The following is a 23,494-nucleotide window of genomic DNA, read 5'->3' on the forward strand; positions in this document are numbered from 1 at the left end:
CCAACAGGCAGAGGTGCACTGTGAGTGCACCTGCACATTTGGCAGGTGAAGGGGCGACAGGCAGTCCTGTTTGCTGCAGTCCGAGAATGACTCCCAGAAACTTTTCAAGCTGTATCAATGCAAACTGCATATAAAAGAGTTCTTCAGAATGAGAGTCCTATATCCTTGTGCCCCTGTGAAGTAAATTCTTTTGCGGGCTGCTGTTTTTCCCATCTCTCTTCAATTGCAACTCCCACATTATGCACCAGAAAATATCTTACTATCAATGCCAGCCTCCTGCAAAGCTTGCTATGTATATGCATAAGGGCTTGTACTTTAAATGTATTTTAAATGAAGTTTAGAGGCTTAAATATTTTCTGCTTCTCTAGAATGCTTTGTTATGTCAAAGGAATACCTAAGTAATTTTTCATCCAGCTCGTACAGAAAATTCATTCAGCATTTTATTTTAAAAAGCACATCTCTAGATTGTATTTTTTGGCTCAATTCCTCGGTTATTCACAAACAAGCCTCTGATTTCACCAAGAAATCGCGTTTCACCGCGAACTCCTCTCGCCGCCCGACAGAGCCGGCGACTGCCGGCCGCAGTGGCGGGCGGCCGCCCGTACAGCGCGACACAGCGCGCCGCCGCCGTAAAGCGCTGCCGTGGCGCCGCCAAGCAGCCGCCGTCAGTCCCGCGTCCCTAGCAACGGCGCGGCGCTTCCGCGGCGACGGCGGCGCATGGCGGCGGTGGCGGGCGAGGAGCCGCGGGCCGCCGAGGTGGCGCAGGCCCTGAGCCGGCCCCTGAGCTGCCTGCAGGGGCCCGAGTGCGGCCGCGGGCCGCGGCTGCGGGCGCTGGAGGCCATCCGGGCCGCGGTGCAGGAGCGGCCGCTGCCGGGCGCCGTGGTGCAGGAGGTGTTCGCGGCGCACCTGGTGCGGCCGCTGGCGCGCTGCCTGGCGGGCGACGCGGCGGAGCGCTGCCGCGAGCTGGCCCTGCAGCTCCTCCACTACGGCCTCAGCCACGGCGACCGGCCCGGCGAGGCGCTGCCCGTCCTCCTGCCGGCGCTGGCCCAGCGCCTCTGCCCGCTGGGCGGGTGGGAGCCCTGCGAGGAGCTGCGCCTCGGCCTGGTCCAGCTGCTGAGCCTCCTGCTGCGGCGCTGCGGGGCCTCCATGGCCCCCTACCTCTCCGACGTTACCCGCATCCTCCAGGTCACCCTCCTCGACAACTACGCCGAGGTCAGGCGCGAAAGCTGCAGGTGTGCCGTGGCCTGCGCCCAGGCCATGCCAGGTGGGGTCTGGGGATGGAAACTGGAGCCCCCGGGAGGGACAGGGGTTGGGGGGGGGGGAGAACTGGAAGGATACAGCCAGGGAAAAGGAAGGGATACAGAAGGTCACTTGCACCCTCTCAGATGCCCTTTTCAGGGCTGGGAGGATCCACCTGAGAAGAACCATGTCAGGGAAGGATGCTGAGGGATCACACCCACAAAAGATGGGACGTGGGTGCCCATGGGGAAGAAAAGTACATGTGGGTTGGTTTTCTGCTCTAATATAGTATAAAGTTAAATCTACATGCTGTATAAAAGCAGTGACATTAATATGGTTGATGTGCCTACTGTTACAGAAATGATGTTACTCGAGCTGTCACTCATATACAGAGAAAGGCATGTTTGAAGTTTCTCTCTCTCTATCTGCCCTAACAGAGCACTTCCACATGCAGTCAGAATCTTTGATAAACCCCTTGATGCAAACAATCTCTCACCAGCACTACAGAGTTCGTGTTGATGTAATTCAGGCTACGGGAGCAGTGATACAGTTTGGAAATGCAAAGTCTATGGATGATGTTCTGTCTCATCTGGCCCAGCGATTCTTTGATGAGATTCCTAAGGTGCAGGTTTCTCTCTTTTTCTGGGCTTATTTCGAATCAGACTCATTTTTCTGAATTTTCAGCTTGCTTTCATTCCATTGAGATATGTGAATATATGCATACAGGCTTAGTCAGTTGTAAACTATCCAAAAGCAGGGTAGATGGCCTGTTCAGCTGGGCTGTTCAGGCTGCGTAATCCTGCGGATAGTTGAACTGTATAGGCATATTGGCCTTTTATTTTATGGATGCCTGTAATACTATCTACATTTTTCTGCTAAATTTATCTGGAACTTGATTCTATGACTTTTTTGGATGCTTGACAAACATTAATGGTATTGGTCCCTTCATAAGCTGCAATTGCAATAGTAACTTTTAAAAATGTCCTGCTTAACTATAGCAAAACTATTTCCTGAGTAGGAATATTCACATTATTTAACTTAGGTTTCCTTTACAGTGAATGGAGACATGCTGTAAGTGCATGTACAGAGAAAGTGTTAATTCACTTTTCTTACGTACTCGCAGAGATCTTCACCACCACAATATAGGCTGTTCCAGGTTAGGTCTGTATCTATTCTTCCTCTTGAAGATATGCTCTTGTGCAGCAAATAATATGAGATTGCCTAAGACAGAGAGAGAACACAGGAGGAAGTATAACTTTACTTAGAATGCTTGCTTGCAAGCAAGAGAAATCCTAGGTTCTTTTTTTTTCTCTTGAGACTATTTGTGCATCATATACTAAGTCCTTTCTACCAAAAGCAAATACTACTTTTTTTTTTTCCCCCTCTGGTACTTTTTGAGATATTTAAAATGACCTGTCTTTTTTTTTTAAACCATGTAGGTTCGGCAAGCTGTGACAACTGTAATTGGAGAATGGCTGTTGCACCTACGAGACAGATATTCCTTTTTTCACAAGTTGATCCCTTTGTTACTCAGTGCCCTTACTGATGAAATTCCTGAAAACATGTAAGAATGCTTCCCCCCCTCCTTTCCCCATTTGTGTAGATATCTTCATGGAATTATTTTTATGCTCATAGGTACATTGTTTGGAAAAAAAAATGCTGATTTGTTTGTTTATTTTAACCTATTCATAATGGTGGTATGTCCAAAGACTTTTGAATGCTACATTCAGGTAAATGTAATTATATTGTTCTTTTTAAAAGAAAATGAGTTGTTTTTAATTTCAGTTAGTTTTGTTCATAAAGAACTTACTCGTTGTAAATCATTTTTACTTATTATGTTTATATAAATGTAACTAAAGCCAATCTTTTCACATGGGTGTAGTCATACTATTGAATTTCTTCCAGCTTCCTTTGTAGTCAGAGAGAAATTTCTGAAACAAAGGCTCTGAATTATCCTTTGAAAGAGGATACTTCTGTCCACTGAGTACGTAAGAAGCATAAGTACTTAACTTAATGTACCTAAAATAACAGGAATACTTTCCATCCTTCCAGCTGAAATTAGGAATTCATATTTTTCCAGAAGCCTCCTTTTAGAATGTTTTCTTTTCTGGAGCAAGATGATATGAAAATTGCTATTTTGTTCTAGGGAACTAGCCTGGAGTTATTGGGAAAAGACAGGCTTGCAGTGGGAGAAAGAGAATGAAGATGATCTGAAGGATAAGATTGATTTCAGTGTTGCGCCATCTCATTATCCCAAAGGAGGTGAGTGTGGTACAGAAGTTCTTTTACCTCCTGAATGCTTCCTGAATCCTGAAGCTGCAGCACAACAGTGACAGCAGAGCAGAATGTCTCATATTTATCACAAGATGTAGTATCTGCTAATGTAAAGGAAAACATAGTGATATTCAGTGGTGAAAGCGATCTTCAGGGAAGAGTATGCAGACCCTAAACTATATAGTGAGAATTTGTGGTTTTCTATCTTGTCCCCACCACCACGACCCTCGCCAAAGACGTTGTAAGGGTACCAATGCTTTCCATAGAGTGGAATTGAGAATATGTAAACAATTTGTTTGTTTGTTTGTTTTACTTTAGGAAAAAACACATACTGATTTTTGCACAACACATACTTACAAAATTTATTGAATAATATCTTTATTTCAGGAAAATACAATTTTTGTTTGTTTCTTTTAAGCAAATGGTAAAATCAGGCCACCTTTGCTTTAGGCAGACCTAGTGACTGACATGAGCAATAGCTTGTACTGGTATTTAAATGATTTTCATAGATAGAAGAGAGAAGATATTCCCTATACGAACAATGTTAATCCCGGCTTTTTATTTTTCATTAATAAGCATAGAATTTATTCTTTAGATAGGTTACTCCTTTTAAATTTGGTTCTAAAGTTGACAAAACCGTTGGTGGTTGTTGTTAACAAAATAGGAAAGGAGGGGAGGAAAGGGAGAAAGAAGCTTAAAATCAAGCTATTATTAAACTTTTTGCTAGTTAAATTGTTTTACGGGCAAGTCCTTGATGATTTTTTTTTCTTCTTTTTTGTGTATAGCAGGTCTTCTCTGCCCCCACACCCCAATAAACACAATAAAACATATGAACCCTTGATATAATTCTCTAGATTTTGTAGTAGGCAAGTTTGACACAATGAACTAGAGAAGGAAGAAATACGTGAATGAAGTGTCACTAATTTATTAGTCAGAATAAACACTGAGCCATTGTGGACTATCACTGAATGGTCACCTGTGGGTAAAAAGAAATAAGTAGTAATGATACATACAGCTTTAGGAAGGAATTTCTCCTCTGTAAAAATCTTTTCAGTTCTGAAAAGAGTCACATTTTACTTAAGTAACTTTTTACTGAAGTAAACTTCAGTATCTCTAAGATACTATATTATAATTGTGGATAGAATATTATGATTGTGCAGAATTTTATTTTACATAGAACAGAAGAATACAAGCTTTCCATGAGCTGCCAAAAAAAAAAAAAAATCTAAGTAATTGAGACATGAATAGGTTTATTAGTTAGTTTTCTGAAAAGTCAGGAGCTATATCAAAAGACTTAGGCATTCCCCTCACCTCCTATGTTCCTGTGCAGGATTAATTAGTGTTTACTACTTATTATACTGAAAACGCACAATTAATTGAGCAACTTTTTTTTTTAGGTTCTTTGACTTTGGGAAACATATCTTTCCATCTAGCTTGAAATGTTTTCTGTTGTCACGCTTTTTAAATGTACTTAGCTTAGGACTAAGATATTCTTGTACATACTATTTCAACAAAACTCTGAGAATTTATATTAAAAAAAAAGTATATGCATTGAGAGAGGTTGTTTGCAGGCTTTCTTGCCTGCAAAAAATAAAGAACGGAGTTTATTGCCGCTTCCAGTTACTAGTATATACAAAACTATTGTTCAGCAACAAAATCCATTTTTTACATTAATCCCTAAATACATTTTGAGTGAGAGAAATGAAAATGCCTGTATTGAAAAAGAGAGAAAACAATGAGGCAGAAAGTAGCAATAACTTCTACACAAGCCAGCAGCCAGATGGAAAAAAGGCATAGACATGATGGAAAGGAAGGGAGAACGAGGAGCCTTATTTATTGTTTTAATAATGAAAACAAGACACAACATTAATGATCTAAAGAATTTTCATGGAAGAAAAATTTGCATTAAAATGTTTTCAAATTCCACTGTAAGGCACTAGGTATGAAGTCTGCAAGCATACATGAATGACATGGGAACAGAAAGGGTAGTTTCCTTTATTATCCACAGAAAACAAGATATACAGCACTGGCATTACTTTTTAGCACCACATGATTTGTAGGTAGCTTTTTAAATTACATATTTGTAGTAGCGTGAAGCTTGTTTCCTGTCTCGGGTTCGCAAAGTTCATGTTTAAAAACATGCATATGGCTATTGGTGAGAGAGAGGATTAAAATGGGTCACTTATTGATTTCTATACTTATATTTATTAGAACAAAAACTCTTTGGGTGTGAAAGAACAGGTTCATGTTTGACTTATGCTTACCTGACAATCGTTTCACAGAATCTCCAGCAGCAAAATACTTTGCATGACAGTGGGTTCCGGAGTCCTTTTTCCTTTGAAATTACGCTTTCTTAGAATTGTTTTACTCAGCAATGTTTGAATGAAAGGGGAGGCACTTCATATTGCTGACTAGTTTGACAGAACTGTTTCACTTTGAAGATGGTCAGGTTGATCTGTTACAGAAAGAATAACTTTTTTTTTTTTCCTTATTCTATGAAGTAAGTTATAGTATTGCATTAGGAGCCTGTAAGTGGTAAGGAATGCTTTTATTTCTGCTAGTGATGGAGAAAAAATTGTCACTAGTTAGATGCATGTTTATATTTTATATGTTTATGTATGTAAATTGAACATAAATAAAATGCTGAAGTTGAGCATTTAAGCTCCAATCACTTATTTTGTAATGGCCGTGATACAGTGTAGGACATTAATGTGTTCATCCTTTTTAATGACATTGTAGCTGATGTTCTGATACTGAAAGATCACAAAAACTGTCTCAGCAGCTGTGAAAAACACTGCAGTTTGCCTGTACTCAGATGAGTGAAGGAGAGGAAGAGGAAGGATCGGTGAAAGAAAAGGCTTAAAGTGCTAGTCCCCAGTTGTTACTATTTATGTTGCTAATACTTCTGATTTTCTGTATGTTGTTTTTTTTCTGCTGTGTGTGTGTGTAGACCATTTTTAGAAAGGGACACCTATCAATTATTTCAGCAGTTAAACTGATACATAAAGAACAATGCTAAGCTTTATCACGGAAGTGGAACTGGTCCAAATTATAGTTACATTTAAGCTTTTCTTCTATTTACTTGCTTATTGTTTCCAGTACATTCTCCATGCAATTGCTTCAATAGAATTTTGATAGATGGAAAAGAGATCTGCTTCACCAACCAATCATTGCTTCTGAGCTGTCTGAAATAATCTTCTTAGCCTAATGAATATGCTTTACAAATTTGGGCAACGCTCCAATCCCGCATTTAATTGATTTTTCATGCATCTTGCTTGCTGAAATTGTGCAGTTAAGGCTTGGCTTAACTTGGATTGTGATTATATATACATAACTGCCAAACATTCTAAAGAAATGACCTGGTAATTTTGGACTTGAATCTTGAGTTAATGAGAACTTTCAGATATAATTTCCAGCTGCTTATCTTTGCTTCCAGATTGCATCTCTTGCTAATACTCAAGCCTTTTTTGACAAAAGAGAAGAAAAATAAGAGGATGATTGGCTACTTAACCTTACAGATATAATACTTTGATGTCAAAGAGTCTACTATGCTTTAATTCCAAGTAATAATTTGCGGTGTCTTACTACCGTTAGTCTACAGATGAATTGTTATTAACCCCTACCCCACCTTTTTTTCTTTTCTTTTTTCACACATTTCAGGGTTTTGTTAAAATATATCATCATCCTATTATACACTTTGGAACTATTTCTTCTGACTTACAGCTGAATATTCAACATTCAGGAATATCTTTTTACAATTCTGAGTTATAGTACATTTTACTTAACAATCTTTTTTCCTATTCTCAATCATATGTCAGAACATATGAGCCTCGCTGTGTTTTGATCTCAGGGTGACAGATATTGCAGACTGGAGGAAAAGTAAAGGCAGACCTAGTGTTAGGTGCCATCCGGCCAACTGAACAGCTTTCCGATGGAGCAACAACAGTCACTGCCTTAGGATACAGGTGCAGACAGTTTATAGCAGGGAGATCTTTGACGGGACTAGCTACAGGTGTAAATGTCTGCATTGAACACCTGAAATTAAGGAAACTGCGGGTAAAGAATCATCCAAATTGTTTAAACGAAATTCTGCCTCATGCCAAATAGGACACCAGTCTGTGTGTGTTCTCTCAAGTTGATTTCGTTAATTGACTTTTTGCTATTCATTGTCAGTTTTCATAATCCAAAGTAGCAATTCATGTCTTGATATTTATTTTTTTCTACTCTAAGTATCTCATAGGTGTTTTTTAAGCCTTTATATTTGTTGTACCACTTCAGTCAGTTTTTCTCTTAGCATTTGTAGCTACAAGGACCAGTGCGGGAAAATATTCTAAAATAACCCATTCATTTCTTTTCTAAGAGTTTACAAGGATAACTCAATATCAAGAATATAATGTGTAATGGCACATTCAGCGTGTCTTTTTGATAACTCAAAATGAATAAATTTTCTCTTAAAACAGTATGTGAACTTAGCAGGTGGTAGTAATAAATTTATTGATTTTTTAAAAAGATTTTTTTTAACGTGCACAATTTTAAAAAGACAAAATCTCAGCTGTAAAATAAACAAGTAATTTTAAAAAGTCAATTGCAGTTCTTTGGAAAGCACTCGTGTAGTTTGATGTGTAAAGTGCAGCAGTGGTGGCATGATAGCTGCTTGTAGTATTGATAAAGTTTCTTCTCTAGGTCTCAGTGATCTATAAATGAGCTAAGATATAATCAAAAAAAAAAAAAAAAAAAAAAAAAAAAAACCTCCACAAACCCTTCTCACTTTTCCACCTTTCCAACTTTGTATAAAATATTATATAATGAGTTGGGCCAGGTCTCCAAAGGTCCCTTCCAACCTCAATTATTCTGTGATTATCTTTAACTTTATTTTTAAATATGCTACTTAATATGCAAATTAGAGATTAAAGAGATGTGTCAGCACGAGCTGCTGTTTCTTAAAAAAAAATAAGTTTAGCAAAGAGATTCTATGGTATTTGTGATTGAGCTAATAAAATCGATGGTATTTTTAATCTGTTACACAAGAGTCATACAAGTCGTATTACACAGTACTCATACAAATAATTGTAAGGGTTAGAATTAAACAGAAATGATTAAAGTGTGTATTCTTATAGGTAGTTATATCTGCATGAAAATGTCCATATTGCTTGTTCCCCTACTTATACAGAATAAGATCATAGTTATCACTTCACAAAGCAGCTAGAGAAAGTGATACAGTAGTTTCTTTAAAGGGATAGAACTCCTATTAATAGGACAAAATGCTGGTATTTAGAAAGTGCTATGCAACTGCTTGCTACAAATGTATTCTTCTGTAAAGACCATTAGGAATAGGATTTTCTAGTGAAGATTTATGGTGTTTTTCTTATATAAAATATTCAGGATGTTTTTAGAATGGTTTTAGATTTCTACTGTAATTTTTAATTTACTATTTCAGTGCCATTTTCTTAACTTTTTGTTTTCACATCCAGTATTGCAGACTGCTCTTTTGGCTGATAACCTTCCTTTCTACTTTCATATTTCTAGATACAGTTTTAGCTTTTCTTTTAGAGTGCAAAATTGACATCATCTGTTTTGCTGCAGTTTAGGTTGCTTGTGGTATTTGTGACTTCTTCCTTTTTTTGTTTTCTTCAGATTATATTTAAGTCATTAATTATAACATGGAGAAATTGAGCTGCATTTTCCAAAGTGGATGATGTCCCATATTTAAGTTCATTTTCTTTTCCTCTTCTGTAAGCATCTTTAAATAGATATGCCAAATCATCATCCAATAATAAATAGATAACTTCTCTGAGATTGTGTGGAGTCTAAGTTTTGCAACATATATGAAAGACAATACAGCTTGCACAGGTGAAATCCTCAGCAGCAGTTGGAATATTTATTCCATGCTGAAGCAGATGTTTACTCTCATCATTGTCTTTGAACTTTTCTAAGACTTAATGTACATTGGCTTTCCTTTCATACATGTTTTTATTTTTTCCTAGTGACTCGACCAGGACTAGGTTGTCGGGAGCTTGTTTCAAGAAACCTCTCCAAAATTCTCCCAGGTCTCTGTTATGATATAACAGACTGGGTTGAAAGCACAAGAATAAAAGCATCTCAGCTTCTGTACATACTATTGTTGCATGCAGAGGATCATATGACGCAACACATGGAGCTGCTGCTTAGAACTTTGTACCGCGCGTGCACAGATGAAGAAAGCGATGTAGTTAGGAATGTAAGTTCTGTTTATTCTGTTTAAAGACAGATTACCTACAGTATTTCAAATAAAGACCCCATCTTTAATAGTCATGAGTATGTCTTCTGAGGGTTCACCTTACAGTAGTTCACTGGGAATTGCCCATGCCTGAAGTATCAGGCTCAAATTTTAAAAATATTTTTGTGAATGTTAAACACACAGATATTATAGGTATGACACTAAAATATTCTTGTATTACTGGTATGAAGATCAATGACAAAGTTATTCAAATAATGTTAAATTCTTGTACTAACCCAGTGAAGCAGTGATAACAAATGATACTATAAAAATCATAAGCAGCAGATTAAAGTGTAAAAGCTGTGGGGGTAACAAATTCTATTTAAAAAAGAAAAAAAGCAGAAAAAGCAGTCCATGCCCTTTTTAGTTAGTTTTACTTATCTCTTCCTAGTACATAATCCAGCCATAAATCCAGCCAAACATTGAAGCATGCTTGTTCCATTTGATATCTATATTCAATGTTTGAATATTTCTGTTACTACTTATAAAATGATGTCTTTTTTTTAATTGTTTGTACAGGAATGATTCGTATCTTTTTTTCTCTTAATAGTTTATCAGATAGTTGATGCTGTCAATGCTCTAGTCAATAATAAATCAATAAAACACACAGTTGAAGACACTAGATAAATTTATCAGAGAATATACAGATGATGCGTATTTTCTTTGCAAATTTAAGGAAAAAAACTGTTCATAGCTCTATATGACCAAGAGAACATATGTATAACCAAAGATTCTTGTATTTTTTTTTTAACTAGCAAATTTTATTGCTTTGGGAAATGAGTAGTGTGTTTCCACATACTGGATGCAAGTAGTCCAACTATATATTGTACAGATTGAAACTATAAAACTCATGGCTACGTGTTTCCATTGAGACTAAAACCTAGCATGATTTAAAGATGAATTAGATGCAATTAAACAACAATAGCTAAATCACTAGCTCAAAGTTTATTTCCATTCATATATAAGCTTTTAAGATTTCAGGTTTTAATGAGCCAATCATTAAATTAAGAGGTTTAAAAAATGCTTATATTGCACAAGTAGTTGCACATTCATTGACCATATCTTTCTATCGCACATGACTGAAAATACTAGGCATCAGCTCTGGAGTAATGGCATTTCATGTGGATACATAGCATTCCAGTATGTCTAATAATTGAAGCCCTTTTTTGTTAAAAGAGTAAGAGAGTGAAATCAGTGAACACTTCCCACATGGCAGTGCTTCCACACTAAACTAGTGTGGCTATATGTCAGTGTCAAAATGTAGTACAGTAACAAAAATTCCTTTTGTTCCTTCCTCAGAACATTTGGAGGAAAAAGTCTAAACAGTAAATCTGAGATATCTGGTTATTCTAAGCTAGCCTTTATTACACTGGAGGTTGTATGCTTCGTTCCTGTACCTTACTTTCTCATGGAAATTTGAGTCTGATGCTGAGAAGAGTGCTTGCATGTTTCATTATGTGCTTACTGAGCAGATATCAATAATTTTTTTTCATGCGTATAATCATTACTGAGTTAGTGGAAAAGGCCTACAAGGAAATTGCTGAAGCATTTAAAATAACAGCTGGAATCATTAAAAAAAAAAAAAAAAAAAAAAAGAAGAAGAAGAAGAAGAAAGAAAAAGACCATGTTATGTTGAATGGACTTCATTTGCATAAAAATCCTCAAGTTATTATTGTTCTTTTCTTTCAGTGCGTGAAAGCAGCAGAATTGATTGGAACATTTGTCAACCCTAAGGTATCTTTGAAGTTAATCACATCAGCCTTTGAGAAAACACCTATGCCATCTTACATAATGATTCTAACTGCAGTGATTCGTGGTAGCCCAAAAGAAATCTTAAAGCCTCATTTGACTGATCTTGGCAATGCACTGTCAAAAGCTGAGATATGTCAAAGATCTGAAGAGGTAAGGATAAATGGAAAATTCACAGCAGTAACAAGTTTTAGACCAGTAGTTCTTCAATTTGTTTTTTTCCCTTGCTCTCCCTAATTGTTCCCTTTCCTATCTCTGTCTTGCACACCCACCCTGTCCTATCTCAGGATATAGTTGTGGAACTGCGTTTGAGACAAGGTCAGGAGCTTCCTTATGCTCCCTAAGCTTTCTTCTGTCCTTTTCCTCGTCATGATCTCCTGGTCAAATCTACTGTTTCATTCCCGACAACTTATTGACAAACCATTGTCTCAGCACACACTCAGCAGGTGTGGGTCCAAGTTTGAGAACTGCTGTAAGTTACTTCAGATAGTGGGAGGAAAACAAGGAAGCATGATGGGAGAGAGAAAAAACTGTTTAGTATATACTAATACAGAACTACTTAGGCTGATCCAGAGGCAGGATTTAACCCGTGTTTTGAAATGCTTTGTGTTCACAGGCCAAACAAGAGCATATATTTTAATCCTCATTGTTTTTCAGCTTTTCAGTTGGTAGTGATAGGTGTGCCAGGTTTCCCAAGGAATGTTCCCTTTTAATGTCTACTCTTGTTTTGTATTTTTGGTATTATTATTCTCTGTTTTAAAAAGTACATACCAGTATGTTTACATGTACCTTTAAGAGCATGCTTTGTAAGCTTATTAGGCTGTGTTGCTTCTCTAACTGAGCATCTAAGAGGAAGACTCTTCATAAATCAGAAATTTGCTTCCAAATATAGACATAAGTAGTAGCCGAACCTGAAGACGATTTTCATTCTAGTATTTGAGGACTGTTTCTTGATTGTTATATAAAGAGATAAGAGTTTCCAGTGGAGATTGATAGCTTTCAGCATTTTTTTGCTTCTTTTTCCAGGAGTTGTCAGGATCCAGAAATAGAGCTGTTACAGATGCACAATAAGAATCTTTAATTTCCCCATACATGAAACCCAAGCTTTCTTTCCAGCAGAACCCTATAAGGCCTCTAAAGATAACCAAAAAAGGCCCACTCTTGTGTCTTCAGAAAAATCTTTAAAACTTTGTGTTAGATTCAGACTTCTCTTTAAGGGAGTTATTCGTGTGTGTAGGCTGAATCTAGTGTAATTGTCTTTTTAAGTCAATATAAGATATACATTTGAAGTTCTTCCCTCATTAGGTTCTTCCCTAATGGAATGTGTATCAGCGATGCAGAGAATTTACCCAAATCTCTGTGAAGCTTGTGATGATCAGGAAGCACTGTAACCTGATTGTTCCAACATCAATTCTCTGGAGTATATCTGCAAAATTGCTATGAGGTCTTAAGCTCACCACTTCCATTTAGCATTACACACAGTAGACACATTCATCTGCAGCTGAAGCTTTTGACAGAATTGTTCTAGCCTTTGGTCTTGAAAAACAATCCCTCTCTATTTTAGAAATCAAATGGTGCACAGATACTGTTTAGCTAAGGATTGACCACGTCCACGAGATTAATAACACTTACAGTTAACCTATTCCTAGACTTCATTTATTTTTTGAAAGTGGAGGTTATAACAATGGCTTCTTCTGTTAGTGATGCTAAGTTTAATGTAATCTGATAGACTCATGGAATATCTGATGCACTTAATCATAGAAGTTCCTGCAAGCTAACAAGAATGTTGACTTCCATTGGTTTCAGTGGGATCAAGATAACGTGCATTTTATTGCAACAATCAGGATAAATTAGCTGAGATAAAAGCAGACCATGAGGTTTTCTAGTTTTATTTATTTAACCGTTATTTTTCAATTCAAAATAGTCAGGCACAGAACAGTATTTGAAAGCAATATAACATACGTTATTAATTAACAAATTGCACTTCAGAATAAGAAAGTACTATTGGAAAACATTACAAAAGGATTTGATGTTTTATTCACAGCAGAGCAATTCTGTGATTAAGAGGAGGGTCGTTTATTTTGTTAACAGGCAAGAACAAATAGAAACAAAAGGCACAAGAGGAATATTATGTTGTGCTCTATAAAAAGTAGAATATGGGTCATCAAAACCAAAATGAAGTTCATTAAAAGAACTAACACAAAATGATCGATGTGTTCCCAATGTAGTAGATTATATGACTTTCAAACTTGTTGCCATACCTCTCTTAAAGAGAATGTGTAATATTTTCTAACGAAACTTAATACCTTTTGTGCTTTTATTAAAAATAGGTCTTTTACATGGAACAGTTGCTTTGTTGTGTACAAGCATTGATTGAAGTATGCCAGGAAGACTGCAAAGAAATTAGCTTGCAGCTAATGAGAGTTTTGGTGGCAGTATTGGCAATACCATGTTCTCAGCACCTTAAAGATAAGGTAAACTATGAACTGTTTTAATATTTTTGTAAAGTTCTGACTTTTACTCTTGATAAGACATTTTGTTTAAGTAGTGTTGTAATTAATTTTCTTTCTGTTAGACTTTGAACCTCAAGACTTTCTAACTAAGAGCTCATTGACAAAGACTGGTGGAGTTAGAAATTATTTCATATTATATGACTTTGGCTGTGTTCTTTGCCTGGCATTGTCCTTTTCTGTGATTGAAGTTACACTGGTTTTTAATCTGAGAAAAACAGTTACAGGCAAATTCCCCGGTAGCACAAATCATTAAAATCGAATTTATATGTACTTGGACTAAGCTACTAATTTTGTTTGGAGGATTATTTATCTTTCGCTTGCACATACATGTGTGTTGGTGTACATCTTAAATATATCAAACAATCTTTCAAATGTGTAGAAATTTAATGGATAGACATATAGATATAAGTTCTTCAGATTCACTCTGTTGGAATGAAAAAAAAAAACATCAGGGAAAGCTCCAAACTCCATGGATCTAATTTGAATTCTGTGTTTAGCCATTAAACTCCTCTGCAAATATCTCTCTGGCAGTGTTCTGGAGGTTACTTAATATTTAGAAGCAACTGCAAAGGCCGAGAGACCTATGAATGTTATCTTTTGTCAAAATATTGACTTTTCTGCTTTACCAGTAACAGATCAAACTGGTCATTAGGTGCTGCAGCTATTTCCAGGCAACAGTTTGAAGATCTCAGTTTAGTATTGGATCCTGCAAATACACAGGGCTGTAGCGAAGATTAGTAGAGACAGAGGCTAGTGTCTTACAGGTTACTTCTTTTATGGAACTGGAAAACAGGGCAGTGCTAGGATTAGGATGAGATTAAAGCTGAGGTTCATGTACATGTGTTTTTGTGGGTTTTTCAAATTTTTTTGTTTTTAATGTTAAGATAGATATCAGACTGATTTACTGTAGCTGACCTTTTAACTTCTCACTTGAACCAAAAGTTTAAGCGTTATAGGAATGTTTTAAAATCTAGAATATGTGTAGATGCTTTGATAATTAATAGATGAACGTTTTGTCTAAGCTTTATCTCACTCCCTTTATTTCTCTCTTTCTCCTACTTCCCCAAACTACATGTTAAGTAAATCAGCAAGCCATCCTTATGTAGTATGAACACGACCTGAGTTCCTTCTGCCCTTCATTTTCTTCCCCTCCCACCCCAAAATGCTCCTTAAATGTGATGGCGTTTTTACTTCCTTTTCTGTTGCTCCCAGGCATGGTATTCCATAGGCCTTTGTACCATCAGTATTTATGGCTCCATAGTTGACAGGCTGCCTCCAAATAGACACGCTCTTAGAAAGCTTTTCTGAAATAAAGCAAAATGGAACAAAGCTCAAAACAAATACTGGAAAGAGTTTACACGACGAGGAAGTACAGCACAAAGACCTGTCACAAAGAGAGCCAGTGTGAGGGTGAGGTTTTTTGGCTCTTCCTTTTCTTTCTTTTTCTTTTTCTTTTTTTTTTTGTTTTGTTTTGTTTCTTTCTAAACAAAAAGTCTGTCCAAGGAAGTCTCGGGCAGATTCTTCTGGGATGTTTTGTCTGTTTAGCCCTACAGTGATCTATAAAGCGGACAATGCCCATTTAAAAGCCTACAAATCCATTCTTCTACAAAGAAAGCAGTTTTATTGAGATAAATCCTGGTTTTCATATATGGTAAATTTAATCTCCTAAGATTATTAAAGGGTTAGGATGTTCCTGCATTTACAGATAATTTTTAAAGTTGACAGTACTTTGGATGAAAATCCTTGTTCTCATTAGCCTATCTTTCAGCTAGACAGATAGGAATTCTGGCAGCAGGATTACATAATTGTAATATTTCAAGTTTGTCACAAAGATAAATACAGCTTGATTTTCTTTTTCTTTTTAATTATTTCTCCAGTTACTCAGTGTCCTAAAACTTCAAAGTGAGTTGTACAACTTGCAGAAGCCAAGAAGTCCCTATTAAAATAGTTTAAGACTATATAGAACAAATGGATTACATCTAGCTTTACAAGTAGAAATTTATTGTTCAGAAAATAACCTGGATGAGGGGACAGAGTGCCTCCACAGCAAAGTTGCTGATGATGCCAAGCTGGGAGGAGTGGCTGATACACCTGAGGGCTGTGCTGCCGGAGAGACCTGGCCAGGCTGGAAAGCTGGGCAGAGAGGAACCTCATGAGGTTCAACTAGGGCAAATGCACCTAGGGGAAAAATAACCCTAGGCACCAGTACAAGCTGGGGGCTGACCTGCTGGAGAGCAGCTCTGCAGAGAAGGACCTGGGAGTGCTGGTGGATGACAGGTTGACCATGAGCCAACAATGTGCCCTTGTGGCCAAGAAGGCCAATGGTATCGTTAGGTGCATTAGGAAGACTTGCCAGCAGGTGGAGGGAGGTGATCCTGCCCCTCTACTCAGCCCTCGGGAGGCCTCATCTTGAGTACTGTGTCCAGTTCTGAGCTCCCCGGAACTAGAGAGACATGGAGCTTCTGGAGAGAGTCCAGCGTAGGGCTACGAAGACGATCAGAGGGCTGGAGCACCTGCCCTATGAGGAACGGCTGCAAGAGCTGGGCCTCTTCAGCCTGAGGAAGAGAAGACTGAGGGGGGGATCTTATCAATGTGTACAAGTACCTGAAGGGAAGGTGTCAAGGGGGTGAGGACAAACTCTTTTCAGCTGTCCCATGTGACAGGACAAGAGGCAATGGGCAGAAACTGAAGCACAAGAAGTTCTGCCTGAACATGAGGGGGAATTTCTTCCCTGTCAGAGTGACAGAGCGCTGGACCAGGTTGCCCAGAGAGGCTGTGGAGTCTCCTTCTGTGGAGATCTTCAAGGCCCGCCTGGATGCAACCCTGTCTACCATGCTCTAGGTGACCCTGCTGAGCAGGCAGGTTGGACTAGATGGTCTCCAGAGGTCCCTTCCAAGCTTGCTGACTCTATGATTCAGGATCAAAAGATTTTGAGTGTAAGCAAATTATTCAAACATTTGCATTATAGAACCTCAATTCAAGCTATAATATAAGGAGACAGAAGATCAGGGAGATACCTGAAGCAACAACTGATATTCCATCAATGTGATCTGTTTGTGAGTGAATATTGCACTCTTCCTACTTTCCTGATTTTTGGCTCCTCTACTTGGTGTTCATCAGTGTTTCTAATTGCTTGGGGATGCTTGTCCTGAGGAAAAAGATCAAGACTGAGCAATCAGTTATTATGATTTATAGTCCCAAACAGACTGAAGCTGTATCAGCTGCTAGTCTGTTAGGTATGTACAATACATGTTCACTTGACTGTGTGCACCTACCTTATGCCTATTGCTAGAGTGCTGTGCTATCTTGGTTCTTGTTTAGACACATGTTGATTATTAGAGTGAAAATAATGCATCATTAAACTTGCTGGCTTTCCAATATAGAAAATAAAGTCACAGTTGCAGATTTCAAACTGGGAGGTATCAAAAGACTGAATGAGAATGTATACGTATGTCTGTCAGTGGATTTAACTTTTTCTCTCCTACTTTTTTATTACATACATAAAACTTCTTATTTAATGGTTTATTTTGAAACATCTGTTGAAGCACCAACAGTGCTGCTATTGTATCCATTGGTTATAAATGTACCTTGTACAGGTACCTTGTACTTTGTTTAATGGGGAGGAAAAAGAAGAAAGAGTTGGAGAGTGTTTATTAGGTGATAGGGAACAGTTTCTGTCTTAGACATGTTCTCTCAGGTAAAATGTTATGATTTATTTACAGGTAAGTGAGTATTCTAGACACAAGTTATCCCAACTTGTTTTGACTGGCTGACAGAACTTTTCCAGGAAGGAGAAATACATTGTGCTTGAGGCAAATAAAATTGCTTTAAGAGTAACCTTTGTCCTTAGCAAATCCTGATGATATTTTTTCCCTAGAAATATCATCTATTTTCTCCACCTCTGGTACTTTCATAATAATGTTTTTTGTCTGGCAAGTTATTAGTCTGCAATATTCTAAGGTCCCAGACATGTTTTAGTGAGTTTGTCTAGTTGAGTTGAATTTAAAAATACTAAAAATATGAATACAATTTTTAGCTCTACTGAACCACTTGAAGTCAAATGGTGTTACCCATAGTGCCGTACTACATTTTCCACTTCTAAAATCAGATACTGTGCTGATGTCATATGTTACTACTCTGAGAGGGATCTAACTGTGTCTTGCTCCTTACTTTTTGTCACTATGTGCTAAAACCAGTAAAACTATAGATACCTATTTCATCATACTTTTAATCCCCTTCCTTAGTTTTATACGTCTGGTAGGGGATTTTCGGGAGCTGTAGAAGCCAATTTATCCCTGATTTTATATCCATCTGCCATAAGATTAGGAAAAGACAAGCTTTCTTACCTAACGTGAGTGTATCTGGCATTTGTTTAGTAGTTCTCTTAGGTACATGTTTTATTTGCTTTTTTCATAGAATTGTCTAAATGTAAATAAGAATATAGTTCAAAGGTTATGGTAAATTTTGGTATTTCTCCTAAGTAACAAAAGTTGAAAATTTAGTAATGAAGATGCCCAGCTACTGGAAAGAGATAGCACCTCATGTAATTAAAAAAAAAAAAAAAAAAAAAAAAAAGTCATCCTGGTGTCGTAGCAACAATAGTTCTTGGAGTCTGCCATATCCAGCTAGATGTAGGTATGAGAAATCACCTTTCCATAAATGTTTAAGGTTGAGGAGAAAATCACTACAGCTCTAAAACTATTCTAATAGGAACTGGTTTATAATTTGGTTCATTTTAAAAACTTTTTACATGGCTTAGATGTTCTTTTGTTCTGCTATTGCATTGCTGTGTTCCATATATCTTTTTTGAAATCAAGATATATTCTGCTTCAGTTTAAAGTAAACAGATGTAGTATGGGAAGAAGGTATATATCAGTCATGATCATGCAAATAGAAAATACAGAAGTCTTCTTGTCATTCCTGTTCTTAGCAGCACAATCATGTATTTTTAGAAAGTAAGTTTTTTTTCTTTAAATATTATTCCAGTTAATTTGAGATATCTTGTCTCTGGTTTTAACAGGTAGAGGAAACAATGTGTTCATTAGCTGAAGTGCAGCAATTGGATGGCTTGCTTAATCTCTACAAACAGCATATAATTCAGCTTATGGAATGGGTTTCGGTATCCCATAACTGCTGGACCTGTTATTCTCCAGAATTATTACAGTTAGATGTCATCGCAACTCATTCAGGTATGACTTATTTAGTTAGCGTGATGGCTTATCTAGTTCTAAAAAAATAAAGTAATAATCTCCATAGCATGCAGATACGTTTTGTCTTATAATATGTAGTTTAGCATTCAGAAACTTGACAAGCATACGTTGAAAAGCAAAAATGAAATGTTGATGCAGCCACGGAGTCTTTTGGATTGTCAGCTGCTAGAAGTATGCTAAAAACATTTGTATAACACTAAACTCTTAGGTTAATGAAATGGGTATGGATAATAGGGAGGCAAAAAGATGTATCTTATCTTACCCCTTTCTTTCCTTCTCCCCACCTAGTCATTAATCTAATTAAAGATTCTAGGTCTCTGTACAAACGTTTCCTCATTTTTATTCCTGAACACACTAGTAATCCTATGCACTACTACATATAGGTTAGGAAACATTTTGGGATGCATTTCACCTAATTTTAGATGTCCACAGTGAAGATATATCTGAGGCAGCTCTCCAAATTGCATTTATAAGCAAGGGAGGAAGAGGCAGTCAGTTCTTTTGACCTGGATGTCTCTTTTTAGATCATTAAAATATTACTCTCAAGAAATTTGTATTTGTTTCATGTTTTCTTTTCTGTTGACTATGAAGATAATATAAACATCTACTTCTGTTACAGATATCTATATTGCATATAGTTAAATGTGGATGGATATGTTTTAATTAACTATATCTTCTGCTTTTAGCCTTTAATCTCAAAAAAAGCCTCTAAAAGCATATTTGAGGAACCTACCATCTTTCTTTGCGCAGCAACAAGCATAAGTACAAATTCGTTTCATCTGTAGGAAAAAGAAAAAAGTTCTGGGTGGCCAACATTTCTGTATATTTGCACTCCTCTTTCCATGCCTGAGGAACTTCTAGACAGTTGTCTCTGTTTTGCTTAATGGCAAATAAATCATAAGATGTCTGGACAATGTTTTGGCTTGCACCCCACAGTGGTAATATGCTATTGTCTGTGTTTTCTGTCTGACACAGCAGCTCCCAGAGCTAATTTTTTTCTTTCTCACACATAATGTTGTTTTTAGTCAATTTAATCAGGTTTACCCATTTCCAATTTCTCAGTTGTTCCTGTTTTTCGGGAATGTAAGTTTATACAAAAATTAGTGATCTGGATTGCTTTGTTTATTTTTCATCTAGTGAATTTACTGTTATCAGTTTGATGTAATAGTGTCTTAACAATGCCTCAGAACTTGCATGAAGCAATGTATTTTGAATAAATGTTATGAAAATAAAGACCTATTTGTTGGCCTGGAAATTTAGCAAATTGCAGGTTAGCCCCCTGTGCGGCTTAAGTCTAGACACTGAAGATTTTTTGAGTTTTGAACAGTGCATTTCCAGATGTAATTCAATTGTTTTGGAATCTCGAATATTTCAATCCATCCATTTTACATGTGACAAAATGTTCTTGTCATCAGAAATGCCAAAGTATTGTGTGTCTTTTTCTGGGAGGATTTTCTGAATGACTAGAGTTCAGTGGAAAGTGTAGCACAAGAAACTGAAACTGCTGAAGCTCTAGAGGAAAGTAATTTATAGCAAATGGCTTTTTTTTTTTTTTTTTTTTTTGCATTTGATTTTACTTTTATATCTACTGTAATTACAGCTCTTGTTGTTTCACTTCTGAACAACACTGAATTAACAAGTTAGGTCTCTGAGTGCTCCAAGTTCTTTAGGTTACCGCTCCATCCTCTCCTTCCCCATTGTCTCTCCTCCCCCAAAACAAAAGCAAAATGGGAAGACAGAGCATTCCACAGTAAGCAGTATGAAGAGTAAAATGTATATAGTGTATGTGTATTCTTCCTCTTTTTAAGGAAAAGATTTAAAGCCACTTGACTGTTAATCTGTATCAAAAAGTAAAGCACAAACTTCTTTCTTCTTTGGGAAAGTCACTTCTACAAAAGTTGGGTTAACAACTTGCTTTGTGGGGTTATTTTGTTTCTATTTGGTTTTTCTTTGTTTATTGATTAGAAGTAAAAACAGAATTTATCACAGGATGTCAAAATTTTAACAGGCTAGAAAATGAGTTTGGAAAATACACAATGAATTTTTACAAGGTACAACTTTTGACATACCTAATTTAAATTATCTTCTAAAATTCAAATATGCATTATTTAAACACGAAGAAAGAATACTACTGCAATAATCCTTTCACATAAGCCCTTTCCTATGTCTCTTAGAGTCATGAATACCTTTCCTTGAAGTCTGCATATGGAAAAACTTGAAGGAAGATAAAAATGTGGCTAGTTCTGCTGTTTGGAGTTGTATCTGTAGTGTGTTGGGGTTTTTTTGTTTTTTTTTTTTTTTTTTTTTTTCTATTAAGTTCATAAAGCCAGAGCTTTCTGCACAATGTCAAGGTCTAAGAGCACGACGGGAAACAACATTAGCTCTCCCAAACATACTAATCCACCCAAAATGTCTTGCACCACACTGGTCTCAGCAAGTGGCAGATATCATTAGTATGTACGCACTATATAATGCAGTGTAGTAGAAAATTCCCAGCTGGCTCTAAATGAGAACCAGGGAACACCACACTGCCATGGCTAAGACTGCTGGTGCTTGGGCTTGCCCTTAGAGAGTTAGCTTGAGTGTTTGTACGCTTCCTGATACTGTGTAACACAAATACATCAGTAACTGCCATGCAAGAATGGAAAGTTAAGTACTACCAAGCATCTTGCAAATCTTAATTGAATCACATATTAAACATTTAGATACAAGATAAAATTAATTGCTTATTAATGATCTAAAACAGGTTTTACATGTTTATTTTCTAGGTCCTGTCATAGGTGAAGCTCTCCATGACTTTATTCTCGTTCTTAAGACATGTCTTCAACCAAACAAAGACCCTCAGATGCGCTTAAAACTTTTCACCCTTTTATCGCAGTTGCTCCAGAAAGCAAATGAAACTGTCAATTCTCAGGGGTAAGTAGAGTTCTAATTTCACACAGCCATTTGAACACCAAAGCAGCATTGAAAAGTAATGTCCATGGTAATTATTTGACCCCCATAGTTGTGTCCGCGTTAGCATTTAGCTTTTCTGGGAACAGAAAGACTTTCTCACTGTCTACTAAAGCTTATTTTCCTTAATATGCATTTCTAACAGTGCGTAGATGAGGTAAGCAGAGTACGATTTTTTTTTTTATTGTCGTTATCATTGAAGTCTGGGCTTTCTCTACTGTAGTCCTGTCTTTGTCGCCATAGAAGACTTAAAATGGATATCATGCAGACCTAGATATTTTTCAAAAAACAGAAAAACAACAACAACAAAAAACATAGCTGAAAAGAATGCATATTTGAAAGATGAGGTGGGGATTCTTAGGAATTCTTTATTTTTGTTGTTTTCCCTAGCCAACATCTAAATCCTCAAACTTGGCCTGTAACTCTGCAATGGAAATAATCAAACACTGGAAAAGTATGGATGTTTAAAACTGATTGTCTAATATGGTGTTTAAAAGGCATTACACTAAATGTTTGGTAAAGAGTTATCGTTACTTTCTTAGTGACTGATGCTGAAAGTCTCTTGTTCCTTGGCACTATTTAAGCATGGCAAATATAGTTTAACTGTGATTTACACTGCTTATAAAAACCCTCTATTTATAACAATCCCAATAAGAGGGCCCTTTTGTCATTTATTTAGCTCTCTTGGTTATGCAAACACTACCACAAAGTTGTCCTGAATACAGATAACATATTTACTCCACTTTTCCCATTGCCTGCTGTGTGTAGCATGTAAATGTATCTTTTGATGCATCTTTTTTCATTTTTAACTTGAAAAAATAAGTTTGAATATTGATCACATGAAGTAGTCTACCTAAAAGTACTTTGCTAGCAATATTCAGTTACCTTTGAAGCATTTTGATGATTCTGATGAGCAAATGGGCGTACTCAGAGTGGGCATTCTAATACGTTGAATACTTATCCAGGTTCTATGAGACCATGTTACGCTGAATGTAGACGTATTTTTGGCATTTTTATATGTGTATTTAGTATATTCTAGGCCTGCATCCTATAATGTGTGTTTAAAAACAGGGGGAAAAAAAAGAGAAGGAAGAAAACAAACAGAAAGGTGTTTCCTTCCGGTGGGGACTCCATGTAAACTTCAGGATCTCTGCTAACGTATTTCCTGATGGATTCTGGGCTCGTATACTTAAGATGGCATATAACGAGGCTGTACTTAAAATTTTAACTTTCGTGTTATGTTTGTTGTTATCTGTGTTTCAATATTTTCAGGATCCAGTGTTAAAATCCTTATTCATATG

General features: G+C 36.9%; 1 protein-coding gene across 1 annotated transcript in view; it reads left to right on the plus strand.

Moving 5' to 3' along the window:
- Positions 1-717: 717 nt before the first annotated feature.
- Positions 718-23,494, plus strand: part of DNAAF5 (dynein axonemal assembly factor 5) — a 29,625-nt gene continuing 6,848 nt past the window's right edge. The window contains exons 1-9 of the mRNA XM_062588624.1: positions 718-1,264; positions 1,677-1,861; positions 2,679-2,803; positions 3,386-3,501; positions 9,498-9,730; positions 11,459-11,671; positions 13,849-13,992; positions 19,052-19,220; positions 22,010-22,157. Of these exons, the coding sequence (XP_062444608.1) occupies positions 718-1,264; positions 1,677-1,861; positions 2,679-2,803; positions 3,386-3,501; positions 9,498-9,730; positions 11,459-11,671; positions 13,849-13,992; positions 19,052-19,220; positions 22,010-22,157 (1,880 nt within the window). The remainder of the gene's footprint in view (positions 1,265-1,676; positions 1,862-2,678; positions 2,804-3,385; positions 3,502-9,497; positions 9,731-11,458; positions 11,672-13,848; positions 13,993-19,051; positions 19,221-22,009; positions 22,158-23,494) is intronic.

This window comes from Rhea pennata, chromosome 15 (assembly GCF_028389875.1).
Source record: "Rhea pennata isolate bPtePen1 chromosome 15, bPtePen1.pri, whole genome shotgun sequence".
NCBI lineage: Eukaryota > Metazoa > Chordata > Aves > Rheiformes > Rheidae > Rhea > Rhea pennata.